The sequence below is a fragment of the Oncorhynchus mykiss genome, chromosome 14 (genome assembly GCF_013265735.2).
Source record: "Oncorhynchus mykiss isolate Arlee chromosome 14, USDA_OmykA_1.1, whole genome shotgun sequence".
In the NCBI taxonomy this organism is placed as follows: domain Eukaryota; kingdom Metazoa; phylum Chordata; class Actinopteri; order Salmoniformes; family Salmonidae; genus Oncorhynchus; species Oncorhynchus mykiss.
The window spans coordinates 34779567-34802870 of record NC_048578.1 but is presented as its reverse complement, the minus strand read 5'-3'; the positions used below and the strand labels follow the sequence as shown (position 1 = coordinate 34802870).

The window sequence follows — 23304 nt, the reverse complement described above, 5'->3', positions numbered from 1 at the left end:
CTTGGACTATTCAACCGCAGTTCGCAAAAAATATTAACAGCTGTTCTACAAAGGTGTAGACCATTTAACAAATACCAAATCGTCGTGAATCAATTTACTTTTTCAAGTTCTGTGTCGTTGTCTTTTAACCGACATGTGTTTTGTAGTTTGGCGTGTCGACAATTATAGATGTTGAAAGTAGGTTATAGCATTAACGCTTAGACATCCTCGCACATAACATATCAGTAGTATTGTACAAATAATGGTATGTTGATGTTTATTTATTTTCCAAAGTCATCTGACCACACACAGAAAGTACAAAAAACGTTCACTCTCGGGGCAAAGGCTCAAAGAAAATCAAAGTGTAGGCCTACTTATAGTGCGTTATTTCTAACATCTATTTAAAACAAATAAAAATATATATATATATATATATATATATTCCCACTACGAAGTGCTACATAACATGATATCACAGGAATTGTAATGGTTGCTGAAATAAATGTAGTATTGAGGTACATTTGTTTTTCCATGTCATTCTCGTGGACAAGTTGTAATGTGCCTGAAACTGTACATTCTACATGGTCTCGGTAGAATTGATCAAATATTTGTCAAAGGGCAAAAACAAACTTGCAATGAATTTAAAGAGTAACAAACTGGACAAACACTGCCTTTTTAAACATACAGAGGAAACAAAACAAGGACAAAATATGCATAGAATAACATTTTTAGATGTACATAAATAGTTACAATTTAAATTGTCCAAACTATTCCAATGTGAGACTCCAAAACATATCTCAGGGTAATGTGGCATCTGATGTATTGTCTGTAGTGGTGGTTACCTACTTTTCAGTGGGACTGGTGTAAAGACTATAATTAAGACAAACAAAATCCTAAACAGAATCAGCAGGTTCTAGGTGGTTCCTCTATAGCTATCATACCAATGGCTTATTTTTTGACCTCAAACATATTGTGCATATTTAGCATTGTACAATTACACGACAAACTGAAAACGCTAAAACAACGACAATGTTTTGTTAAATGTGAGTGTGAGGGAAGGACAATCTCAAGTTCAGGTAGACAATAGAGTAACCAACTGTATTGAATGGATTCCTCTCAGTCAAACCGTCTCTCTTCAGTCATTTGTGCTGCTACGGCAAGCAACATAGACCAAAATGCAGATGTCCACCACGTTTACAGCAGTCAGAGCTGTGTAATAAAAATGATGAACTTGGCCTTCTTCGGTCCAACTTAAAGCAGTGATCGTTTTCATTGAAAGGTCAAACCAGGTGTTCAGAGGAGCACACAGACTGCCGACACAGTCAGTCAGCAGTCAGTCAGTCAGTCTGCATTCATGACAAATGATTTATGATGGTTTAATCAAGGTGACAACGACGACGTACGTCAGTCCTCTGAGATGACATCGATGTCCTCAGGGCCACTGCCCTGCTGCGTAGCCACCCTCCAGCGGCTGACGTGCTGGCTTCCTTTCCTCTTCTGCTGTGACTCAGGTGACTCTTCCTCCAGCTTCTGTCTCTTGTGCTTCGTCCTCCTGTTCTGGAACCAAACCTTTACCTGGGAGAGAAAGGAGAGATATCACGTTTAGTACTGGAAGAAACATTGGCAAAATATATAGTATCAATGTGCTTGCTGTAAAAACTACTACTACTTGTTCTTCCACGTCCATGAAACACCATGAGACAGCTGAAGTAAGCACACACATTTTCTTCAGTAAATGTACCTTTCCTAGTTATAAAAGTGTCTGCGTGTGTCTCCCCTATGATTTTTAAGCAAATCTTTTTTCAAAGTGTCCTAGCAACAATGGCAACACAATATTTCACATGGTGTAAAACTGTTATTGCTTCCATATTGTCTCTATAGCACTGGCAAACATTGCCTTTACCTAAGGCTTCACATACTCTCGTTCTTTACAGCTGTTTGCAGTTAGCAACATATTTCTATCTCATGTTTCAGGCATTGTCTGGTTGTAATTTTTATATCACATTTACAAGCTTGATTCAATTATTGGTTTAATTCCTTTGAAATGAAAAGTTCAGCACATCGCAATACTGTATTCCCAATGTATAATAAATTGCATGAGAGGATTGCGAAAAGCCTAAATTGCTGTTTATCAGCAGTGTGTTTCTGATGTTGATTAGGGAAATGAACTCATAAATAATCATTGTGAAATCTGCTACATCATTTATTGACATCACCTTGCCCATCCCGATAGCTACCGTAGGACAAACAGCTTGTGGTTGAGAAACCTGGTTTTGCTATACGTTGGTTGAGGGGGCGTTGTGGAGTTCTGACTACGAGTCTACTCATATCTCCTGTTTCAGCGCTCTGGAATGCAGCCATGCCTTAAAGGCTTTGCACGGTAAATCCGCGTTCTGCAGTGGCCCATACAGCATTTACTATGATACAGCCTCTAAAGTCAGGGCATGTACACTTCTTGCACTTCGCTGAGCAGAGCTGTTGTCAAGGAAGTTGTCAAGGAAGTGAGTTTATGTTCATACTGGACCTACCGTCAACCAATCATGTCAACGCGGAGCTATACGAAGGAGCATAACGATGCGGTACAGAGTTCGATTTGGCCTCCGCAAGCCTCCCAATTGTGTCACACCCCTCCATCCGGAGCCTCCGAACACATTTTCGGATCAAGCACAAATGGGCTTTTAGGCCCTAGGGGTTTAGGGTGCGTTCAACATCGCTGAGTCCCCTCATCACACACCTGTGTCTCGGTGAGGCAGAGGCCGCTGGCGAGCTGCTTCCGTTCTGCTCCTACCACATAGTGGTTCTTCTCAAAGGCCCTCTCCAGCCTGAGGAGCTGTGAGGGGGAGAAGGCTGTCCGAATGCGCTTCGGCTTGCGGGAAAAAGGCCCATGAAGGAGCAGGTTCTCTGGGCTGCTGTCCTCATCTGGAGAGAGGAGAGGAAGGAGAGAAAGTGAAGGGTTAGACTTAGGGTTGACAGACAGGAATGACCCTGTAGCAGCTCTTGTTGTATGTGTAAAGAGACCGGTAAAGAGAAAAACTATAGTATACTAACTATAGTATACTAGCTATAGTATACTAGCTATAGTATACTAACTGCTGTATACTAGCTATAGTATACTAGCTATAGTATACTAACTATAGTATACTAACTGCTGTATACTAACTATAGTATACTAACTATAGTATACTAACTATAGTATACTAACTATAGTATACTAACTATAGTATACTAACTATAGTACACTAACTGCTGTATACTAACTATAGTATACTAACTATAGTATACTAACTGCTGTATACTAACTATAGTATAGTAACTGCTGTATACTAACTATAGTATACTAACTATAGTATACTAACTGCTGTATACTAACTATAGTATACTAACTATAGTATACTAACTATAGTACACTAACTATAGTATACTAACTATAGTATACTAACTATAGTATACTAACTGCTGTATACTAACTATAGTATACTAACTGCTGTATACTAACTATAGTATACTAACTGCTGTATACTAACTATAGTATACTAACTATAGTACACTAACTATAGTATACTAACTATAGTATACTGACTATAGTATACTAACTGCTGTATACCAACTATAGTATACTAACTGCTGTATACTAACTATAGTATACTAACTATAGTATACTAACTGCTGTATACTAACTATAGTATACTAACTATAGTATACTAACTATAGTATACTAACTATAGTACACTAACTATAGTATACTAACTATAGTATACTAACTATAGTATACTAACTGCTGTATACTAACTATAGTATACTAACTATAGTATACTAACTGCTGTATACTAACTATAGTATACTAACTATAGTATACTAACTATAGTACACTAACTATAGTATACTAACTATAGTATACTAACTGCTGTATACTAACTATAGTATACTAACTGCTGTATACTAACTATAGTATACTAACTATAGTATACTAACTGCTGTATTCTAACTATAGTATACTAACTATAGTATACTAACTATAGTATACTAACTGCGGTATACTAACTATATTATACTAACTGTTGTACAACTCAGCAAACTGATACTAATGGTTTGTTTGTAGGCTTTGGTGTTGTTTGTGATCAATAGCTTGTCCAATTACACCTCAAAGGGAGGACAAAGAACTGAATAAGCAGGGCATCAGTATTGTATGCTGCTAAGCAGGGCATCAGTATTGCATGTTGCTAAGCAGGACATCAGTATTACATGTTGCTAAGCAGGGCATCAGTATTGCATGCTGCTAAGCAGGGCATCAGTATTGCATGCTGCTAAGCAGGGCATCAGTATTGCATGTTGCTAAGCAGGACATCAGTATTGCATGCTGCTAAGCAGGACATCATTGTTGATATGTATTGCATGTTGCTAAGCAGGGCATCAGTGTTGATATGTATTGCATGTTGCTAAGCAGGGCATCAGTATTGCATGTTGCTAAGCAGGACATCAGTATTGATATGTATTGCATGCTGCTAAGCAGGACATCAGTATTGATATGTATTGCATGTTGCTAAGCAGGACATCAGTGTTGATTTGTATTGCATGTTGCTAAGCAGGACATCAGTATTGTATGTTGCTAAGCAGGACATCATTGTTGATATGTATTGCATGCTGCTAAGCAGGACATCAGTGTTGATTTGTGTTGCATGCTGCTAAGCAGGACATCAGTGTTGAAACACATTGCATGTTGCTCTCTAGGCCAGTATCAGCCATATGAATGTGCCCCGATGGGCATCTTCACTTGACTCATCATTCATGACACTTTCCCATAACGTGAGTAATTGATTAATGTACAGGTAAACGCTACTAATGTTTGGTTGTGACATTATCCCTCCATTTCACAATGCTACCACACCTCATTCCACATGCTTGTTCTAGTATGTAGACAGATTTATCGTTAAGGAGATGATATACTGTATGCATTACACATAAGGTTTGAATGTCATCACAGTTAGGAAATAGTAGTGCTGAATTTCATCACAGTTAGGAAATAGTAGTGCTGAATGTCATCACAGTTAGGAAATAGTAGAGTTGAATGTCATCACAGTTAGGAAATAGTAGAGTTGAATGTCATCACAGTTAGGAAATAGTAGAGTTGAATGATTGACATGTTGGTTCAGCCAACATGGACGGCATCCACCTCCAGGGACTTTCAACAACGAGCCTAATGGTTCCTCACACACACACACACACACACACACACACACACACACACACACACACACACACACACACACACAGAGAGAGAGAGAAGAACATTTGAAAGAAGAAAAAAAAACGGATATATGAAGGTCATGACCAATGTTCCCTCTAATAATAAATGTGTCTGCATTCTTCCCAGCTGAAACAGGTCGGTAGAGTTCGTGCACATATTATGACGACATTTTGTTTGTTTTGGACTTCGGTGAGGGTTTTTTCGGTTGTTCGGGAACACTTTTTTTCTGGAAGCAAGCCGAAGTTTGGAGCCGAAGTCTACGCCTCTTCGTCGGTGATTGGTCAACATCTTAGTTAGATGTAAAATTGCGCGACTAAACGTCAAAATTAATTACACATTTCTTGAGTTATCTTAGATTAATTCTGACTATTTTGAGGAAGTGTATACTGGCTATGGCGTCTCAAAAGGGAAAAACAGTACCATTGCTGATTTTTTTCTCATTTTTCAAGCGAAGGTATTTTACCATTGCTGCTTATTTTCTCATTTTTCAAGCGACGGTCTTTTAAGGGAGTTTGTGAGCACACTCGTTCAGTTCGGCTAGCCAAGTTCAGCTAAACTGAGGCCTTCAGCTGCGCTCGTGCGCACCCCTGGGACTACCGCACAGAGAGATGCACTAGATTGAACTTCACTCAACTTTCTAGAGTTTTCCAACTTAGTTAAACACTATCAGGCACGAGTCAGGCCCCGTACTCTACACAGACCAGACCAGTGCGGCATAACCAATCAGAGCTGCAGTAGGCCTATATGTAAATAGACCATTGCCATATATGGATCTGTGCCATTCACTTTGAACTGGACTGTGTTAACAGGATGAGCGGTCATGAGTAGATGCGCTTGTTTTGAGATCAAAGCGAGAGCTGCATGTAGCCAAATGTGCACATTTGTTCATATCCTTGCTATTTAGTGAGTTATTAGCCCAGTTATATATTATTTGTAGTCAGCAATGGGGGAGTGATTTCTTCCTACAAGAGAAGAAAAGCTGTACATCTTTGAAAAGCGAGTCAGGTAAAAGCTTTTTTTTGTCTTTAATTAAGGGGCAATGTTGTATTTTCAGACATGCTTGAATAATCTAAGTAGCCAATAGGCAGAGGGTAGAATAATGTGTCTGATTCTCTGTAATTATGATCTCAGTAGCCAATAGGCAGAGGGTAGAATAATTTGTCTGATTCTCTGTAATTATGATCTAAGTAGCAAATAGGCAGAGGGTAGAATAATTTGTCTGATTCTCTGTAATTATGATCTCAGTAGCCAATAGGCAGAGGGTAGAATAATTTGTCTGATTCTCTGTAATTATGGTATGGGAATAATAAAGATCTTTAATTTTGTAAAGTGGTTTCCTGCATCGACACCACAACATGTTCAGTCACCTCCTTGTCTGAAGGACAAGTGGATCAACAGGGTAATGTCTATTTATTTATTTTTACTCACGGAATGTAGTCCTATATTGAACAACATACAATTTCTCAATTGTTGTTGATGGTAGGCTACTCTGTTAAGTCTACATTATGATCAAATAGCCACAGTAGAATACTTTTTGAAACAGTAACTTAAAGTGGGTACAGCCTCAGCAAACGTGTGCTGGAAGTTGCACAGAATTTTCACACAGTTCAAGTTTGCACTCAGCAAACCTGAAATTTGCTCAAGTGCCTAATTTTTTATAAGCATATGTTTATTGTGAGAGAAATGTATGTTTGCTATTCAGATCAAAGTGTTTCAAAATAAGAAACGTTAAATTGCATAGGAGTGCCAACGTAACAAATAATACTGTAATTTAAAGTGAGTTATTGCATAAATCTTTGTGAATACTTTTCTTAGGCTAGACTCAATAAAACCTCTAGAAGTATTTTTTTTATTTAACCAGGGATGTCAGTTAAGAACAAATTCTTATTTATGACAGCCTACACCGGCCAAACCGGGCCAATTGTGAGACCCTATGGGACTCCCATTCACGGCCGGTTGTGATAGAGCCTGGATTTGAACCAGGGTGTCTGTAGTGATGCCTCTGGCACTGACATACAGTGCCTTAGACTGCTGCGCCACTTGGGAGCCCCAGGTATACTAAACAAAAATATAAACGCAACATGTAAAGTGTTCCCATGTTTCATGGGCTGAAATTAAAGATCTCAGATACGTTCCAAATGCACAAAAAAAAAAAAAAGTTTGTTTATATCCCTGTTGTGAGTGAGTATTTCCCCTTTACCAAGATAATCCATCCACCTGACAGGTGTGTCATATCAAGAAGCTGATTAAACAGAATGATCATTACACAGTGCTGGGGACAATAAAAGGTAACTTTAAAATGTGCAATTTTCTCATACAACACAATGCCACAGATGTCTCAAGTTTTGAGGGAGAATTGGAATGCTGACTGCAGGAATGCCCATCAGAGCTGTAACCAGAAAACGGAATGTTAATTTCTCTACTAGAAGCTGCCACCAATGTCGTTTTAGAAAATTTGGCAGTATGTCCAACTGCCCTCACAACCGCAGACCACATGTAACCACGCCAGCCCAGGACCTCAACATCCGGCTTCTTCCCCTGCGGGATCATCTGAGACCAGCCACCCGGAGGGCTGATAAAAGTGTTTTGTTTGCACAACCAAAGAATTTCTGCACAAACTTTCAGAAACCATCTTCATGCTCGTCGTCCTCACTGGAGTTTGGCGTCGTAACTGATGTAAGTGGGCAAATGCTCACCTTCGATGGCCGCTGGCACGCTGGAGAAGTGTGCTCTTCATGGACGAATCCCGGTTTCAACTGTACCGGGCAGATGGCAGACAGTGTGTGTGGCGTTGTGTGGGCAAGTGGTTTGCTGATGTCAACGTTGTTAACAAAGTGCCCCATGGTGGGGGTGGGGTAATGGTATGGGAAGGCATAAGCTACGGACAATGCACACAATTGCATTTTATTGATGGCAATTTAAATCCATAGAGATACCTTGATGAGATCTTGAGGCCTATTGTCGTGCCATTCATCCGCCACCATCACCTCATGTTTCAGCTTGATAATGCACGGCCCCATGTCTCAATGATCAGTACATAATTCCTGGAAGCTGAAAATGTCCCAGTTCTTCCATGGCCTGCATAATCACCAGACATGTCACCCATTGAGCATGTTTGGGATGCTCTGGATCAACATGTACAACAGCATGTTCCAGTTCCCACCAATATCCAGCAACTTAGCACAGCCATTGAAGTGGCACAACATTGAAGTGGCACAATGAACAGCCTGATCAACTGTATGCGAAGGAGATGTGTCGTGCTGCATGCATCATATGGTGGTCACATCAGACACTGACTGATTTTCTGATCCACGCCCCTACCTTTTTTTAAAGGTATCTGTGACCAACAGATGCATATACTCTACCGTTTCACAACACTAAAAGTTTTAGAACAGCTACTCATTCAAGGGATTTTATTTTTAATTTTTAACTATTTTCTACATTGTAGAATAATAGTGAAGACATCAAAACTATGAAATAACACATATGGAATCATATAGTAACCAAAAAGGTGTTAAACAAATAAAAATATATTTTATATTTGAGATTCTTCAAATAGCCCCCCTTTACCTTGAAGACAGCTTTGCACACTCTCAGCATTCTCTCAACCAGCTTCATGAGGTAGTCACCTAGAATGCATTTCAATAAACAGGTGTGCCTTCTTAAAAGTTGTGGAATTTCTTTCCTTCTTAATGCATTTCAGCCAATCAGTTGTGTTGTGACAAGGTAGGGGTGGTATACAGAAGATAGCCCTATTTGGTAAAAGACCAAGTCCATATTATGGCAAGAACAGCTCAAATAAGCTAAGAGAATGACAGTTCATCATTACCTTAGGGCATGAAGGTCAGACAATACATAATATTTCAAGAACTTTGAAAGATTCTTCAAGTGCAGTCACAAAAACCATCAAGCGCTATGATGACACTCGCTCTCATGAGGACCCTCACAGGAATGGAAGACTCAGAGTTACCTCTGCTGCAGAGGATAAGTTCATTACAGTTACCAGCCTCAGAATTTGCAGCCCAAATAAATGCTTCACAGAGTTCAAGTAACAGACACATCTCAACATCAACTGTTCAGAGGAGACTGTGTGAATCCGGCCTTCACGGTTGAATTACTGCAAAAAAAAACACTTCTAAAGGACACCAATAAGAAGAAGAGACTTGCTTGGGACAAGAAACATGAGAAACATGAGAAATGGAAATTAGACCGGTGGAAATTTGTCCTTTGGTCTGGAATCCAAATTGGAGATTTTTGGATCCCGCCTCTGTGTCTTTGTGAGACATGGTGTGGGTGAACGGATGATCTCCGCATGTGTGGTTCCCATCATGAAGCATGGAGGAGGAGGTGTTATGGTGTGGGGTGCTTTGCTGGTGAAACTGTCTGTGATGTATTTAGAATTTAAGGCACACTTAACTACCATGGCTACCACAGCATTCTGCAGTGAAACACAATCCCATCTGGTTTGGGTTTAGTGGGACTATAATTTGTTTTTCAACAGGACACTGACCCAACAATCATCCAGGCTGTGTAATGGCTATTTTACCAAAAATGAGAGTGATGGAGTGATGCATCAGATGATCTGGTCTCCACAATCCCGCAACCTCAACAAAATTGAGATGGTTTGGGATGAGTCGGACCGCAGAGTGAAGGAAAAGCAGCCAATAAGTGCTCAGTATATGTGGGAACTCCTTCAAGACTGTTGGAAAAGCATTCCAGGTGAAGCCGGTTGAGAGAATGCCAAGAGTATGCAAAGCTGTCATCAAGGGAAAAGGTGGCTACTTTGAAGAATCTCAAATCTAAAATATATTTTGATTTGTTTAACACTTTTTGGTTACTACATGATTCCATACGTGTTATTTCATAGTTGTGATGTCTTCACTATTATTCTACAATGTAGAAAATAGTACAAATAAAGGAAAACCCTTGAATGAGTAGGTGTTCTAAAACTTTGGACCGGTAGTGTATGTATTCCCAGTCATGTGAAATCCATAGATTAGGTCCTAATGATTTTAATTAAATTGACAGATTTCCTTTATATGAACTGTAACTCAGTCAAATCTTTGAAATTGTTGCATGTTGCATTTATAATTGTGTTCAGTGTAGATCATCTAGTTTCAATACTGATTCCCACTTCATTCAGAAGCTGTGGGGTATCCTACCACTGTGGATGGCAGGTTCATTCTGAACTAGAGGAGTATCTTACCACACTGGATGGCAGGTTCATTCAGAACTAGAGGAGTATCTTACCATACTGGATGGAAAGTTCATTCAGAAATAGAGGAGTATATTATCACTGTAGATGGCAGGTTCATTCAGAAATAGAGGATTATATTATCACTGTAGATGGCAGGTTCATTCAGAAATAGAGGATTATATTATCACTGTAGATGGCAGGTTCATTCAGAACTAGAGGAGTATCTTACCACACTGGATGGCAGGTTCATTCAGAACTAGAGGAGTATCTTACCATACTGGATGGAAAGTTCATTCAGAAATAGAGGATTATATTATCACTGTAGATGGCAGGTTCATTCAGAAATAGAGGATTATATTATCACTGTAGATGGCAGGTTCATTCAGAACTAGAGGAGTATCTTACCACACTGGATGGAAAGTTAATTCAGAAATAGAGGAGTATATTATCACTGTAGATGGCAGGTTCATTCAGAAATAGAGGAGTATATTATCACTGTAGATGGCAGGTTCATTCAGAAATAGAGGATTATATTATCACTGTAGATGGCAGGTTCATTCAGAAATAGAGGATTATATTACCACTGTAGATGGCAGGTTGATTCAGAAATAGAGGATTATATTACCACTGTAGATGGCAGGTTGATTCAGAAATAGAGGATTATATTACCACTGTAGATGGCAGGTTGATTCAGAAATAGAGGATTATATTACCACTGTAGATGGCAGGTTGATTCAGAAATAGAGGATTATATTACCACTGTTGATGGCCCGTTCAGTGACTTTTCTCCTCTCTATATTGTGACATTATGATAATTTGTATACAGTACCAGTCAAAAGTTTGGACACACCTACTCATTCAAGGGTTTTTCTTTATTTTTACTATTTTCTACATTGTAGAATTGTAGAATTTGTAGAATTTGTAGAATTGAAATAACACATATGGAATCATGAAGTAACCAAAAAAAGTGTTAAACAAATCAAAAATATAGTTTAAAGTAGCCACCCTTTGCCTTAATGACAGATTTGCACACACTACAATATTATAGGGATAATGTCATGCTAATATAAACCTAGTTCGAAACTGACCTGGCTCTCTACTACAGACTATTAAATGAGTTCAATGAAAGCACTATTTTTTTGGAAACAACCGTACAGTTTCTCACCTAGCATAACAAATCACATCTGCTTATGGTCAACTTTTAATATCTTCTTTGACATGCCTGGAATTACCAGCTGCACTAGTCATTCCGCTACCCAAGAGTGGTAAAGAGGCCTTTACTGGTTCTAACAGGAAACCTATCAGCTTGTTGCCAGCGCTTAGAAAACTGTTGGAAAAAATTGTGTTTGACCAAATACAAGGCTATTTCTCTGTAAACAAATTAACAACAGACTTCCAGCATGCTTATAGGGAAGGGCACTCAACATGTACTGCACTGACACAAATGACTGATGATTGGTTGAAAGAAATTGATAATAAGAAGATTGTGGGAGTTGTACTGTTAGATTGCAGTGCGGTCTTTTATATTATTGACCATAAGCTGTTGTTGAGAAAACGTACAGTGCATTGCGAAAGTATTCGGCCCCCTTGAACTTTGCGACCTTTTGCCACATTTCAGGCTTCAAACATTAAGATATAAAACTGTATTTTTTTGTGAAGAATCAACAACAAGTGGGACACAATCATGAAGTGGAACGACATTTATTGGATATTTCAAACTTTTTTTAACAAATCAAAAACAGAAAAATTGGGCGTGCAAAATTATTCAGCCCCCTTAAGTTAATACTTTGTAGCGCCACCTTTTGCTGCGATTACAGCTGTAAGTCGCTTGGGGTACGTCTCTATCAGTTTTGCACATGGAGAGACTGACATTTTTTCCCATTCCTCCTTGCAAATCAGCTCGAGCTCAGTGAGGTTGGATGGAGAGCATTTGTGAACAGCAGTTTGTTCAGCATATGTTATGGCTTTTCAACCTCTGCCATATAGTGGATTCAGAACTATCAAATAGAACTCTGAGGGTTTTCTTTAATGAAAACTTCCCTAATGTCAAACATGTAACTTGTGGTGTACCACAGGGCAGCTCTCTAGGCCCTCTATTATTTTATATTTTTACCAATGACATGCCACTGGCATTAAACAAAACATGCGTGTCCATGTATGCTGATGATTCAATCATATACGCATCAACAACCACAGCTAATAAAAGTCAAAGAGTTGCAATCAGTTTTAGAATGGGTGGCCAGTAATAAACTGGTCCTGAACATCTCTAAACCTAAGAGAATTATATTTGGTATAAATCATTCCCTAAGTTCTAGACCTCAGCTGAATCTGGTAATGAATTGTGTGGCTGCTGAATAAATTGAGGAGACTAAATTACTAGATTGTAAACTGTCATGGTCAAAAGATTCAATAGTTGTAAAGATGGGGAGAGGTCTGTCCGTAATAAAGAGATACTCTGCTTTTTTGACACCACACTCCACAAAGCAAGTCCTGCAGGCTCTAGTTTGATCTTGTCTTGATTATTGTCCAGTCATATGAGCTGCAAAGAAAGACCTAGTTAAGATGCAGCTGGCCCAGAACAGAGTGGCACGTCTTGCTCTTCGTTGTAGAGGGCTAATATTAATACTGTGCATGCTAGTCTCTTTTGGCTGAAAGTTGAGGAAACACTGACTTCGTCACTTCTTGTTTTTATAAGAAACATTAACGGGTTGGAAATTCCAAATGGTTTGCATAGTCAACTTACACACAGCACTGACACACATAGTTACCCCACCAGACATGCCACCAGGGGTCTTTTCACTGTCCCCAGGTCCAGGACAAATTCAAGAAAAGGTACAGTATTATACAGAGCCATGAGTGCATGGAACTTCCTTCCATCTTATGTAGCGGAAGTGAACAGCAACACCACCTCTCCCCCATGTGACCTACTTGTTGTGTGTATGAACTAACATGTATGTGTAACTGATAGATGCACACACACATTAATGTTTTACATTTATTTAACTAGGCAAGTCGGTTAAGAACGAATTATTATTTACAATGACGGCCTACCGGGGAACAGTGTGTAAACCGCCTTGTTCATGGGCAGAAGGCCAGATTTTTACCTTGTCAGCTCAGGGATTAGATTCAGCAACTGGCCCAACGCTCTAACCACTAGGCTACCTGCCGCCTCTACGCTCTAACCACTAGGCTACCTGCCGCCTCTACGCTCTAACCACTAGGCTACCTGCCGCCTCTACGCTCTAACCACTAGGCTACCTGCCGCCTCTACGCTCTAACCACTAGGCTACCTGCCGCCTCTACGCTCTAACCACTAGGCTACCTGCCGCCTCTACGCTCTAACCACTAGGCTACCTGCCGCCTCTACGCTCTAACCACTAGGCTACCTGCCGCCTCTACGCTCTAACCACTAGGCTACTTGCCGCCTCTACGCTCTAACCACTAGGCTACCTGCCGCCTCTACGCTCTAACCACTAGGCTACCTGCCGCCTCCACGCTCTAACCACTAGGCTACTTGCCGCCTCTACGCTCTAACCACTAGGCTACCTGCCGCCTCTACGCTCTAACCACTAGGCTACCTGCCGCCTCTACGCTCTAACCACTAGGCTACCTGCCGCCTCTACGCTCTAACCACTAGGCTACCTGCCGCCTCTACGCTCTAACCACTAGGCTACCTGCCGCCTCTACGCTCTAACCACTAGGCTACTTGCCGCCTCTACGCTCTAACCACTAGGCTACCTGCCGCCTCTACGCTCTAACCACTAGGCTACCTGCCGCCTCTACGCTCTAACCACTAGGCTACTTGCCGCCTCTACGCTCTAACCACTAGGCTACCTGCCGCCTCCACGCTCTAACCACTAGGCTACCTGCCGCCTCTACGCTCTAACCACTAGGCTACCTGCCGCCTCCACGCTCTAACCACTAGGCTACTTGCCGCCTCTACGCTCTAACCACTAGGCTATCTGCCGCCCCAAATGTGTGTCAATTGTAAATTTTTTTGTCTGTAATGTATTATTTGTTATGTGTCAGACCCCAGTAAGACTAGCTGTCGCCATCGGCGTCGACTAATGGGGATCCTAATATATCAAATAAATAAATAATATTTCTTATTAGCACCAGGTAATACTAGCTAATAGCAGGTTTCCTCAGCTTCTATTCAAAACAATGCTACAACAATGTTTTTCAACATGCACAGATGAATATACACCGAGTGTATAAAGCATTAAGAACACCGTCCTATTGCGTTGTACCCCTCCCCCATTTTCCCATCAGAACAGACTCAATTCCTCAGGGCATGGACTCTACAAGGTGTCGAGAGCGTTCCACAGGGATGCTGGCCCATGTTGACTCCAATGCTTCCCACAGTTGTGTCAAATTGGCTGGATGTCCTTTGGGTGGTGAACCATTCTTGATACATACAGGAAACTGTTGAGCGCGAAAAACTCAGCAGCGTTGCAGTTCTTCACACAAACCGGTGCGCCTAGCTCCTACTACCATACCCCGTTCAAAGGTAGTTAAATATTTTTGTCTTGCCCATTTACCCTCTGAATGGCACACATACTCAATTGACTCAAGGCTTAAAAATCCTTCTTTAACCTGTCTCCTGCCCTTCATCTACACTGATTGAAGTGGATTTAACACGTGACATGAAAATGGGACCATAGCTTTCACCTGGATTCACCTGGACAGTCTGTGTCTCAGGGGTCTCCAACAGGTCGATCGCTGAGTAGTTTGCCAAACAATTCTGAAGGTAATGTGATTTTCATGTGTTCCACCGCATACTGTCATTAACAAATCTCACAAACATCAGACGCAGCAAGTTCCAAGCTACTATCTTATCGACGCAAGATTGACATTATCCCACCCTGGTTAGCTACTACTGGTTTAAAAGGGCAAACCTAACACAATATTTGCCAATTAATTTCCAGCAATATTGCCCCTGTATGTCTGTGTGGTGCATGTGTTTGCTAATCACTCCATGTGTGGCGATTTGATGTGATAAACGTCTTGTGGGTTGACAGAAATACTTTCCCCCAAACCTTCTCAATTAAATGTTAACTGCAAAGTAGGCTTGCTTACCTGGCAGAAGTATATCATGAGTATATCATTTGTATCTATTATTTGTTATTTACTAACTTTGCCACTAGTACCATCGCTAGAGCAGCACATTAGATGGCACAATCCTCACTCGCTAGATGCGCAATTAAAGGGGAATTACACAAAAAAAATCTGAATGTGTTTGTTTTCTTCCAGACCTAAAACAAATGTGATATGATTTTAGCATTGCCATCAACACAGAACGTCCAATTTCGTTGTTTCTCTATGAACAATTGTATTTTTGATTGCGAAAAACTAAACTAAAACCAGGAAAACTAAAACTGAGAAAGGTATATTGAATTTGGGAAAATATGAAACAGAATTTGGGAAAAAAATCTCAGATTTTATAAGGCCTCCCTTAGAGTTGTTTGTGAACCGTTATTTTACAAGGTATATTGACATAAAATACAGCGCACTACTTTATCTTGTACACCAAGGACCCAGGGAAGAGTTGCAGGGGAGAAGAGAAGAATGGGCCTATTTAATGACTAGGAATTTTTTTTTTAACTTGTGACATGTTACATTTTTTTTGAAGTAGCTCTTATGCTAGAAAAGGTTGGAGACCCTTGCTCTATGTCATGGGAAATGCCATTTATAATGTTTTGTAAACTCAGTGCCTTCAGAAAGTATTCATACCCCTTGACTTATTCCACATTTTGTTGTGTTACAGCCTAAATTCAAAATGGATTAAAAATAAATAAATCCTCACACATCTACATACAATACCCCATAATGACATCACAATACCCCATAATGACATCACAATACCCCATAATGGCATCACAATACCCCATAATGACATCACAATACCCCATAATGACATCACAATACCCCATAATGGCATCACAATACCCCATAATGACATCACAATACCCCATAATGACATCACAATACCCCATAATGACATCACAATACCCCATAATGACAAAGTGAAAACATGTTCTTAGACATTTTTGTAAATGTATTGAAAATTAAACACAGAAATCTTTCATTTACATAAGTATTCACACCCCTGAGTCAATACATGTCAGAATAACATTTGGCAGTGATTACAGCTGTGAGTCTTTCAAGGTAAGCCTCTAAAAGCTTTGCACACCTGGATTGTACAATATTTGCATAATATATATTTTTTTTAATTCATCAAGCTCTGTTAAGTTTGTTGTTGATCATTGCTAGACAGCCATTTTCAAGACTTGACATAGATTTATGTCAACAATGTAACTAGGCCACTCAGGAACAGTCAATGTCGTCATGTTAAGTAAATGCAGTGTATATTTGGCCGTATGTCTTAGGTTATTGTACTGCTGAAATGTGAATTTGTTTCCCAGTGTCTGTTGTAAAGCTGACTGAACCAGGTTTCCACTAGGCTTTTGACTATGCTTAGCTCCATGGTTAGCTCCAAACTCCCTAGTCCTTGCCGATGACAAGCATACCCATAACATGATGCAACCACCACCATGCTTGAAAATATGAAGAGTGGTAGTCAGTGATGTGTTGTGTTTGATTTGCCCCAAACATAACGCTTTTTATTCAGGACATTTCTTAGCCAAATGTTATGCAGTTTTACTTTAGTGCCTTGTTGCAAACAGGATGCATGTTTTGGGCGGCAGGTAGCCTAGTGGTTGGAGCGTTGGGTGTGTAACCGAAAGGTTGCTAGATCGAATCCCTGAGCTGACAATGTAAAAAAAATGTTTTCTGCCCCTGAACAAGGCCTTTCACCCACTGTTCCCAGGCCGTCATTGTAAATAATAAAATTAATAATAAAAAAAAAAAAAATGGAATATTTGTATTCTGTACAGGCTTCCTTCTCTTCACTCAGCCAATTAGGTTAGTATTGTGGAGTAACTACAATGTTGTTGATCCATCCTTAGTTTTCTCCTATCACAGCCATTAAACTCTGCAACTGTTTTAAAGTCAACATTGGCCTCATGGACGCCCATATCTTTGTAGTGACTGGGTGTATTGATACACCATCCAAAGTGTAATTAATAACTTCACCATGCTCAAAGGAATACTCAATGTCTGCTTTTATTTCTTATTTTTTTACCCAATAGGAGCCCTTCTTTGCAAGCCATTGAAAAACCTCGCTGGTCTTTGTGGTTGAACCTGTGTTTGAAATTCACTGCTCGACTGAGGAACCTTATAGATAATTGTATGTGGGGTACAGAGATGAGGTAGACATGCAAAAATAATGTTAAACACTATTATTGCACGCAGAGTGAGTCCATGCAACTTATTATGTGACTTGTTGAGCAAATGTTCACTCCTGAACTCATTTAGGATTGCCATAACAAACGGGTTGAATACTTATTGACTCAAGACATTTCAGCTTTTCATTTTTAATTCATTTGTAAAAAATTCTAAAAACATAATTCCACTTTGGCATTTTGGGCTATTGTATGTAGGCCAGTGTCACAAAATCTTAATGTTATACATTTTAAATTCAGGCTGTAACACAACAAAATGTGGAAAAACTCAAGGGGTGTGAATACTTCTGAAGGCACTGTAGCACCCCTTACTGCTACAATAAATAGGCTATAGCACTAACAATGCCATGGATAACAGTATATTGGGGTCTGCACCAAATACGGTATGCTCTCCAGCACTTCAGCTGTGTTAGCTAACTAAAGAATGCATATTTTCTGCCACAGGACTGTCATTAACAACCATCTTCAGCTGGCGTGCCGAAAATGCTTTGAACATCAGAGAAGATAACAATAGAGACACCTCTGAAGAGAGAGAATGTGAGGAGCGCGACTCTGGTAGAGCAGGTGAATGTAAAAAGAGATCCACTGCAGCTGCAGGTGATGAAAACTTTAGTCTTAAATGCTTCTCAAGGGGCACTGAACACCAACGAGCCATACTGTCACAGAAGTCACAGGATTTCCTGGTTTTAGGGTCCAATAACTAAATAGTATCTCCATTTTGTGGTACATTTATTTTGTAAATCTCAGCGTTAGGCCGAATTAAATAAATTTAGGAGAATGTAATGTAATATATATCGTGTTAAAGTCTTAATTTTTAACAGTAGTAACTATTGTAGTTTTCATCTAATATAGTAATGCATTGATAAGGAAATAAACAATATGATTTTCCTTGAGAATTTTCCCTCCTATCACACACTGGTGAACCCCATGCTAGTTCTGGCTGGTGGTTTAGCCACTCAGATAGACAGGCAGACTGGCATCATCTGTTGCATGGCGTTAGTGGCGTCACCTCCACTCACATCCCCCTGGAGAAGACTGAGACTGGGGAGGAACTCACCAGGCTGAACACTAGGCCTGAACACTAATGCTGGTTCTGCTCAGACCTCCACTCAGTAAGAGTGCTGATCTAGGATCAATAGAGCCTTATAGAGCATAATAAATATAATTATATGGACTCTGGGACCTGATCCTAAATCAACACTCCGACTCCGAGACTCTTTGTGAATACTAACCCTAAACTGTAAGGCTCAGCCCCAACCACAGAGGGAATACCCTCCAGGCGATGAGCCTTCAACACTCTGGCCTGTAGTCAGCGGGTGGGGGAACATGGGGGAACATGCCTCCAACATGACTACCAGGGAGCAGATGGCAGCGCCAGCCAGAGAGCTGTGTTCATCACCAATAACACCAGTCCCTTGGCACCAACAAGAATGGTCTTGTCAGCAGTCAGCTACACACTGGGTAGTGGTGGGGGCCAATCTCTCATTCTAACCCTGGATGGATGAATACAGAGGGAGCCGGATGGCTGTTATTAAGGACTAGGATGACCTATTTCCGTTTATCACTAAATGGACTATAAAGTATACGTGTAGAGAGCTAATTAATGAATGTGAAAAGGAAACTATCAATTCCTGCATAAATGATTCTTTACATACAACGTTTGTATCTATTGGATTTTATATGCAAGTAATCATAATGTTTTATCCTCCTCACACAGTCCGTCTTTATTTCAGTGATTGATTGATTGATTGATTGATTGATTGATTGATTGTTTTTCTGTCTGATTATAAACCAAAGACTGAAACAAAAACAAAAGAGGAGTTTTCTATGAACTATCCAATATGTTTGGAAAATAATGTTTACAATGCCCTGTTATCCTATCAGTTAACCTCCTGACATTCAACACCTCCTAATGAATAAAAATGTGTCAAAGCAAACCTCCAGACCATCAGACCATTGGGAGATGAGATGGGTGAATGAACTGTCTGCCCTCCTTCCTGATGATAACAATCCCATAACAATCTCATACACACTCAAATGTACCCCAGAGATTACACACTGAAATGCACCCCAATATAAAGAGCTGCTCACATGTGTAAGACCTACGAACCTGTTTATATTGTACTTCTCTCTCTCTCTGTCTTTCTCTCTCTCTCTCTCTCTCTCTCTCTCTCTCTCTCTCTCTCTCTCTCTCAGCCTCTCAGGAAGTGTGGGGAGTATGAAAGAAAATAAATCTCCCATCCATCCCTAACAGTAAGTGACAGTCATGATGGCTAATCCTCTCCTCTCACTCCTCCGGTCTGTAGTTAGCCTTGTCTAAACACTAGTTTTCATGGTTATTGGACACCATCAGTGAGTGGATCGGCTGTGTCTGTAAACAAAGCCACTTTATCTGAGATCCTGATCTGAGCAACAGTGACAACAACCTCTGACTCCCACTGATTACCTGACTGAGGTACACCCTGAAGGTTGCCTGGACAGGACCGTAAAGAAGAGGAGTGCTGATCTAGGATCAGATTCCCCCCTTTGTCCTCATAATCTCATTCATTAATGATCTAAAAGGCTGATCCTAGATCAGCACTAATACCCTGAGACACTGTGAATACAGCCCTGGGCGGATTGGTCAGAGTGTAACATACCTGAGAGCACACCTGATGTGGCTAACTACTGCTGTCCACTGAGTTAATGAGATGAGTGTTGAAAGTTATTGATCTGTCTGGTTTAACAAATTGCTTTGTTTTTTGAGGACCACCCAGCATCAGTTATTAAGGAGGTTCACCATATATTGCATGAATGCACTGCACATAGCTTGAGTAAGAAGATTTAAAGTTTTGGTCACTGAATCCTGAGATTTTCCAATATTCAATTTCTCTCATGGATTTATTTGGTTCCTAAAGACTTTTGTATCTGGTCCATTGTCTTATCAGAAATATGCAGCCCTTAAATCAAAATTTGAACACAAAGCAAATTTCAATTAAATAATATTGTTATTATTTGTTTATTGTTTATTATTTATGTTATTATTTGTTATAATACTATAATATGATTACAAATTAATAATATTACATTATTCCTGTCTTTTGTTACTTTTAATCCAAATAACTTTGAACATTAAATTGTCTAATTAAATATTAGTTACGGTAATTATATCTAAATATTTGAGAAACAAAAATCCTTATAATCAGTGGTGTAAAAATACTTGAAAGTACTACTAAGTAGTTTTTTGGGGTATTTGTACTTCACTTTACTATTTATATATATTTTTTACTTTTACTCCACTACATTCCTAAAGAAAATAATGTACTTTTTACTCCATACATTTTCTGGCACCTAAAAGTACTCGTTACATTTCGAATGCTTAGCAGGACAGGAAAATGGTCCAATTCACGCACTTCTCAAGAGAACATCCCTGGTTATCCCTACTGCCACTGATCTGGCAGACTCACTAAACACAATGCTTCGTTTGTTAACTATGTCTGAGTGTTGAAGTGTGCCCCTGGCTATACGTAAATTTTAAAATCAAGAAAATCGTGCCGTCCAGTTTGCTTAATATAAGGAATGTGAAATCATTTATATTTGTGCTTTTGATACTTAAGTATATTTAAAAAACAAATACTTTTAGACTTTTATTCAAGTCGTATTTTACTATTACGTTAGTAATTTTCTGTTAAGACATCTTTACTTTTACTCAAGTATGATAATTGGGTACTTTTTGCACCACTACTTATGATTGACTTTTTGAATGATGCAAAACCTAAAACGAATGGTTAGGCAAAAGTGAAATAATTATTGATTATAGGCCTATTTTATTTCAATAATTGCATACAACTTACACATTTAATTGAATTTACCCTATTATTATTATTATTATTATTATTATGATTAAACATATTAGACTATTGATCTCCTAACAACTTTATCGGAACAGATATTATAAGAAAGTGCAATGGCTTCGATGTGTAAATGAATAAATGCATAAAAAATAAACAATATAGTCTACTTTCATTGAATTAAAACATGTATTAATGGGTTTTTTAAATCACTACTGGAAATGGACGAAAAGAATGCCTTTATGTTTTTTACAGGCTTTTTAAGCTACCGGCGGGTTCAACGCCTGGGTGCGTTGTTTTATGCTTATTTTAATGCATCCAATCTCAGAAAATGTAGCAATAATGAATAGACCTATAACTTAAGGAGTAAAATAACTATAGCTGGATGTTGAAACTTTGTCCTCTGCAAACAGTAGTTTCAGTCATTTGCATTGATCCTGTTTTTGTTGCTTTGTTTACGACGTTTTTTTAGAATTTTTTTGTTTCCTGAATAAATTACCATCCCTACCAACATGTTGCATGTTCAGGGATCATAGGGACATTTCTTCCATCACGGAACTATAGAGTGAGTTCTCAATTCTAATGCTTACACTCATTGTAATTTAGCTCGTGCGTAATATGTCCCCATACGTGTGCAATAACAAGGATATGCATAAACCTATGATATTATTTAAAATAATTTAACAATATTCGTTCAATTAAAGTACTTGTTCGCTTACCTTGGAACCTGTGTCCGAGATATCTGTTTCGAAGAACCCACGGGTAGAAATTCAACGTGTCTCTCTGATGCGGGTTGAAGAAAGGCTGAGATGGAAGCTGGAGGGGATGCAGGGGCAGACCGGAGTTCCCTGTGTGTGTGCCCGGGTCAGGGAACATCATGTCTGGACTGCTGTATAAAGTCCTGCCGGAGTTCTGGAAACAACTCCCAAAGGGCGCCGGGTGAATTGATTCCGTGAACCTCAGCGCTGTAGGTCTGATCGGTTCGTCGCCGGTAGTCGAAGAGTTCACGTCTTTCCCAACCAGGGATTCGATGGTAAAACATTTCTTACTGTGTTGGTACATGATCAAATAGGTTGTAGTTTATATATTTCTAATAATATATTCAATAACACTGTTATAAAACAGGTGATGCAGAAGAAAACCTCACAACAGAAGCAGTAGAACAGTTCCCGGGAAATCCATAACTCGCAGTTCCTTGCGCGTGCAAACCTCGTTGCCAATATCAGTGGACGTCTGGAAGCGGGTTGCCTGTAGAGCCGGTTCAGTTGTCTCCGTCACTTGTCTCAGGATATCGTCCGGTTTTCTCTGCTGTAACAATATGCCAAAAATCAAGTTTCGGTTCTAGTTACCACTGCAACGTCAGATCTATTAGTCTGTGATTACTTTAGGTTTATGACAGCCTGGCTCTTGTCTCGGTCTCATCACTCCTGGAAACCATTGTTGGACTGTGCTGTATTGGGAGCCAGGATCAGTAGGCTAAGCCTTTGAGAAAGAGCCTGTCACTCGTCAGACTCAATACCTGGTCTCTACTGTCGGTGACAGAGGTGTGGTGGGCATGCGCAGATACGACCGTGTAGCCTAGCGGATGACAGCCATTTTGTTAGTCTGAATGATTGACTTATGCTCCATTGAATTGACTTGTGACTAATAATAGCCTATCCATATACGTTTATTTAAATGTTGCAAAGTGATATCATATTAAATCAGAAGCACCATAATATGAGATGTTCTTGTTAATGATTGACTAAT

The 23304-nt window shown here is 39.7% G+C and overlaps 1 protein-coding gene across 1 annotated transcript; it reads right to left on the bottom strand.

Moving 5' to 3' along the window:
* Nucleotides 1-244: 244 nt before the first annotated feature.
* Nucleotides 245-23053, bottom strand: LOC110489187 (homeobox protein EMX1-like). Its single transcript, XM_021561804.2, has 3 exons — nt 22275-23053; nt 2714-2898; nt 245-1554 (listed from the first exon to the last, which is right to left on the bottom strand). Exons 1-3 carry the CDS (start codon nt 22615-22617, stop codon nt 1384-1386), a joined length of 699 nt encoding a protein of 232 aa, XP_021417479.2. The 5' UTR covers nt 22618-23053; the 3' UTR covers nt 245-1383.
* Nucleotides 23054-23304: the final 251 nt, after the last annotated feature.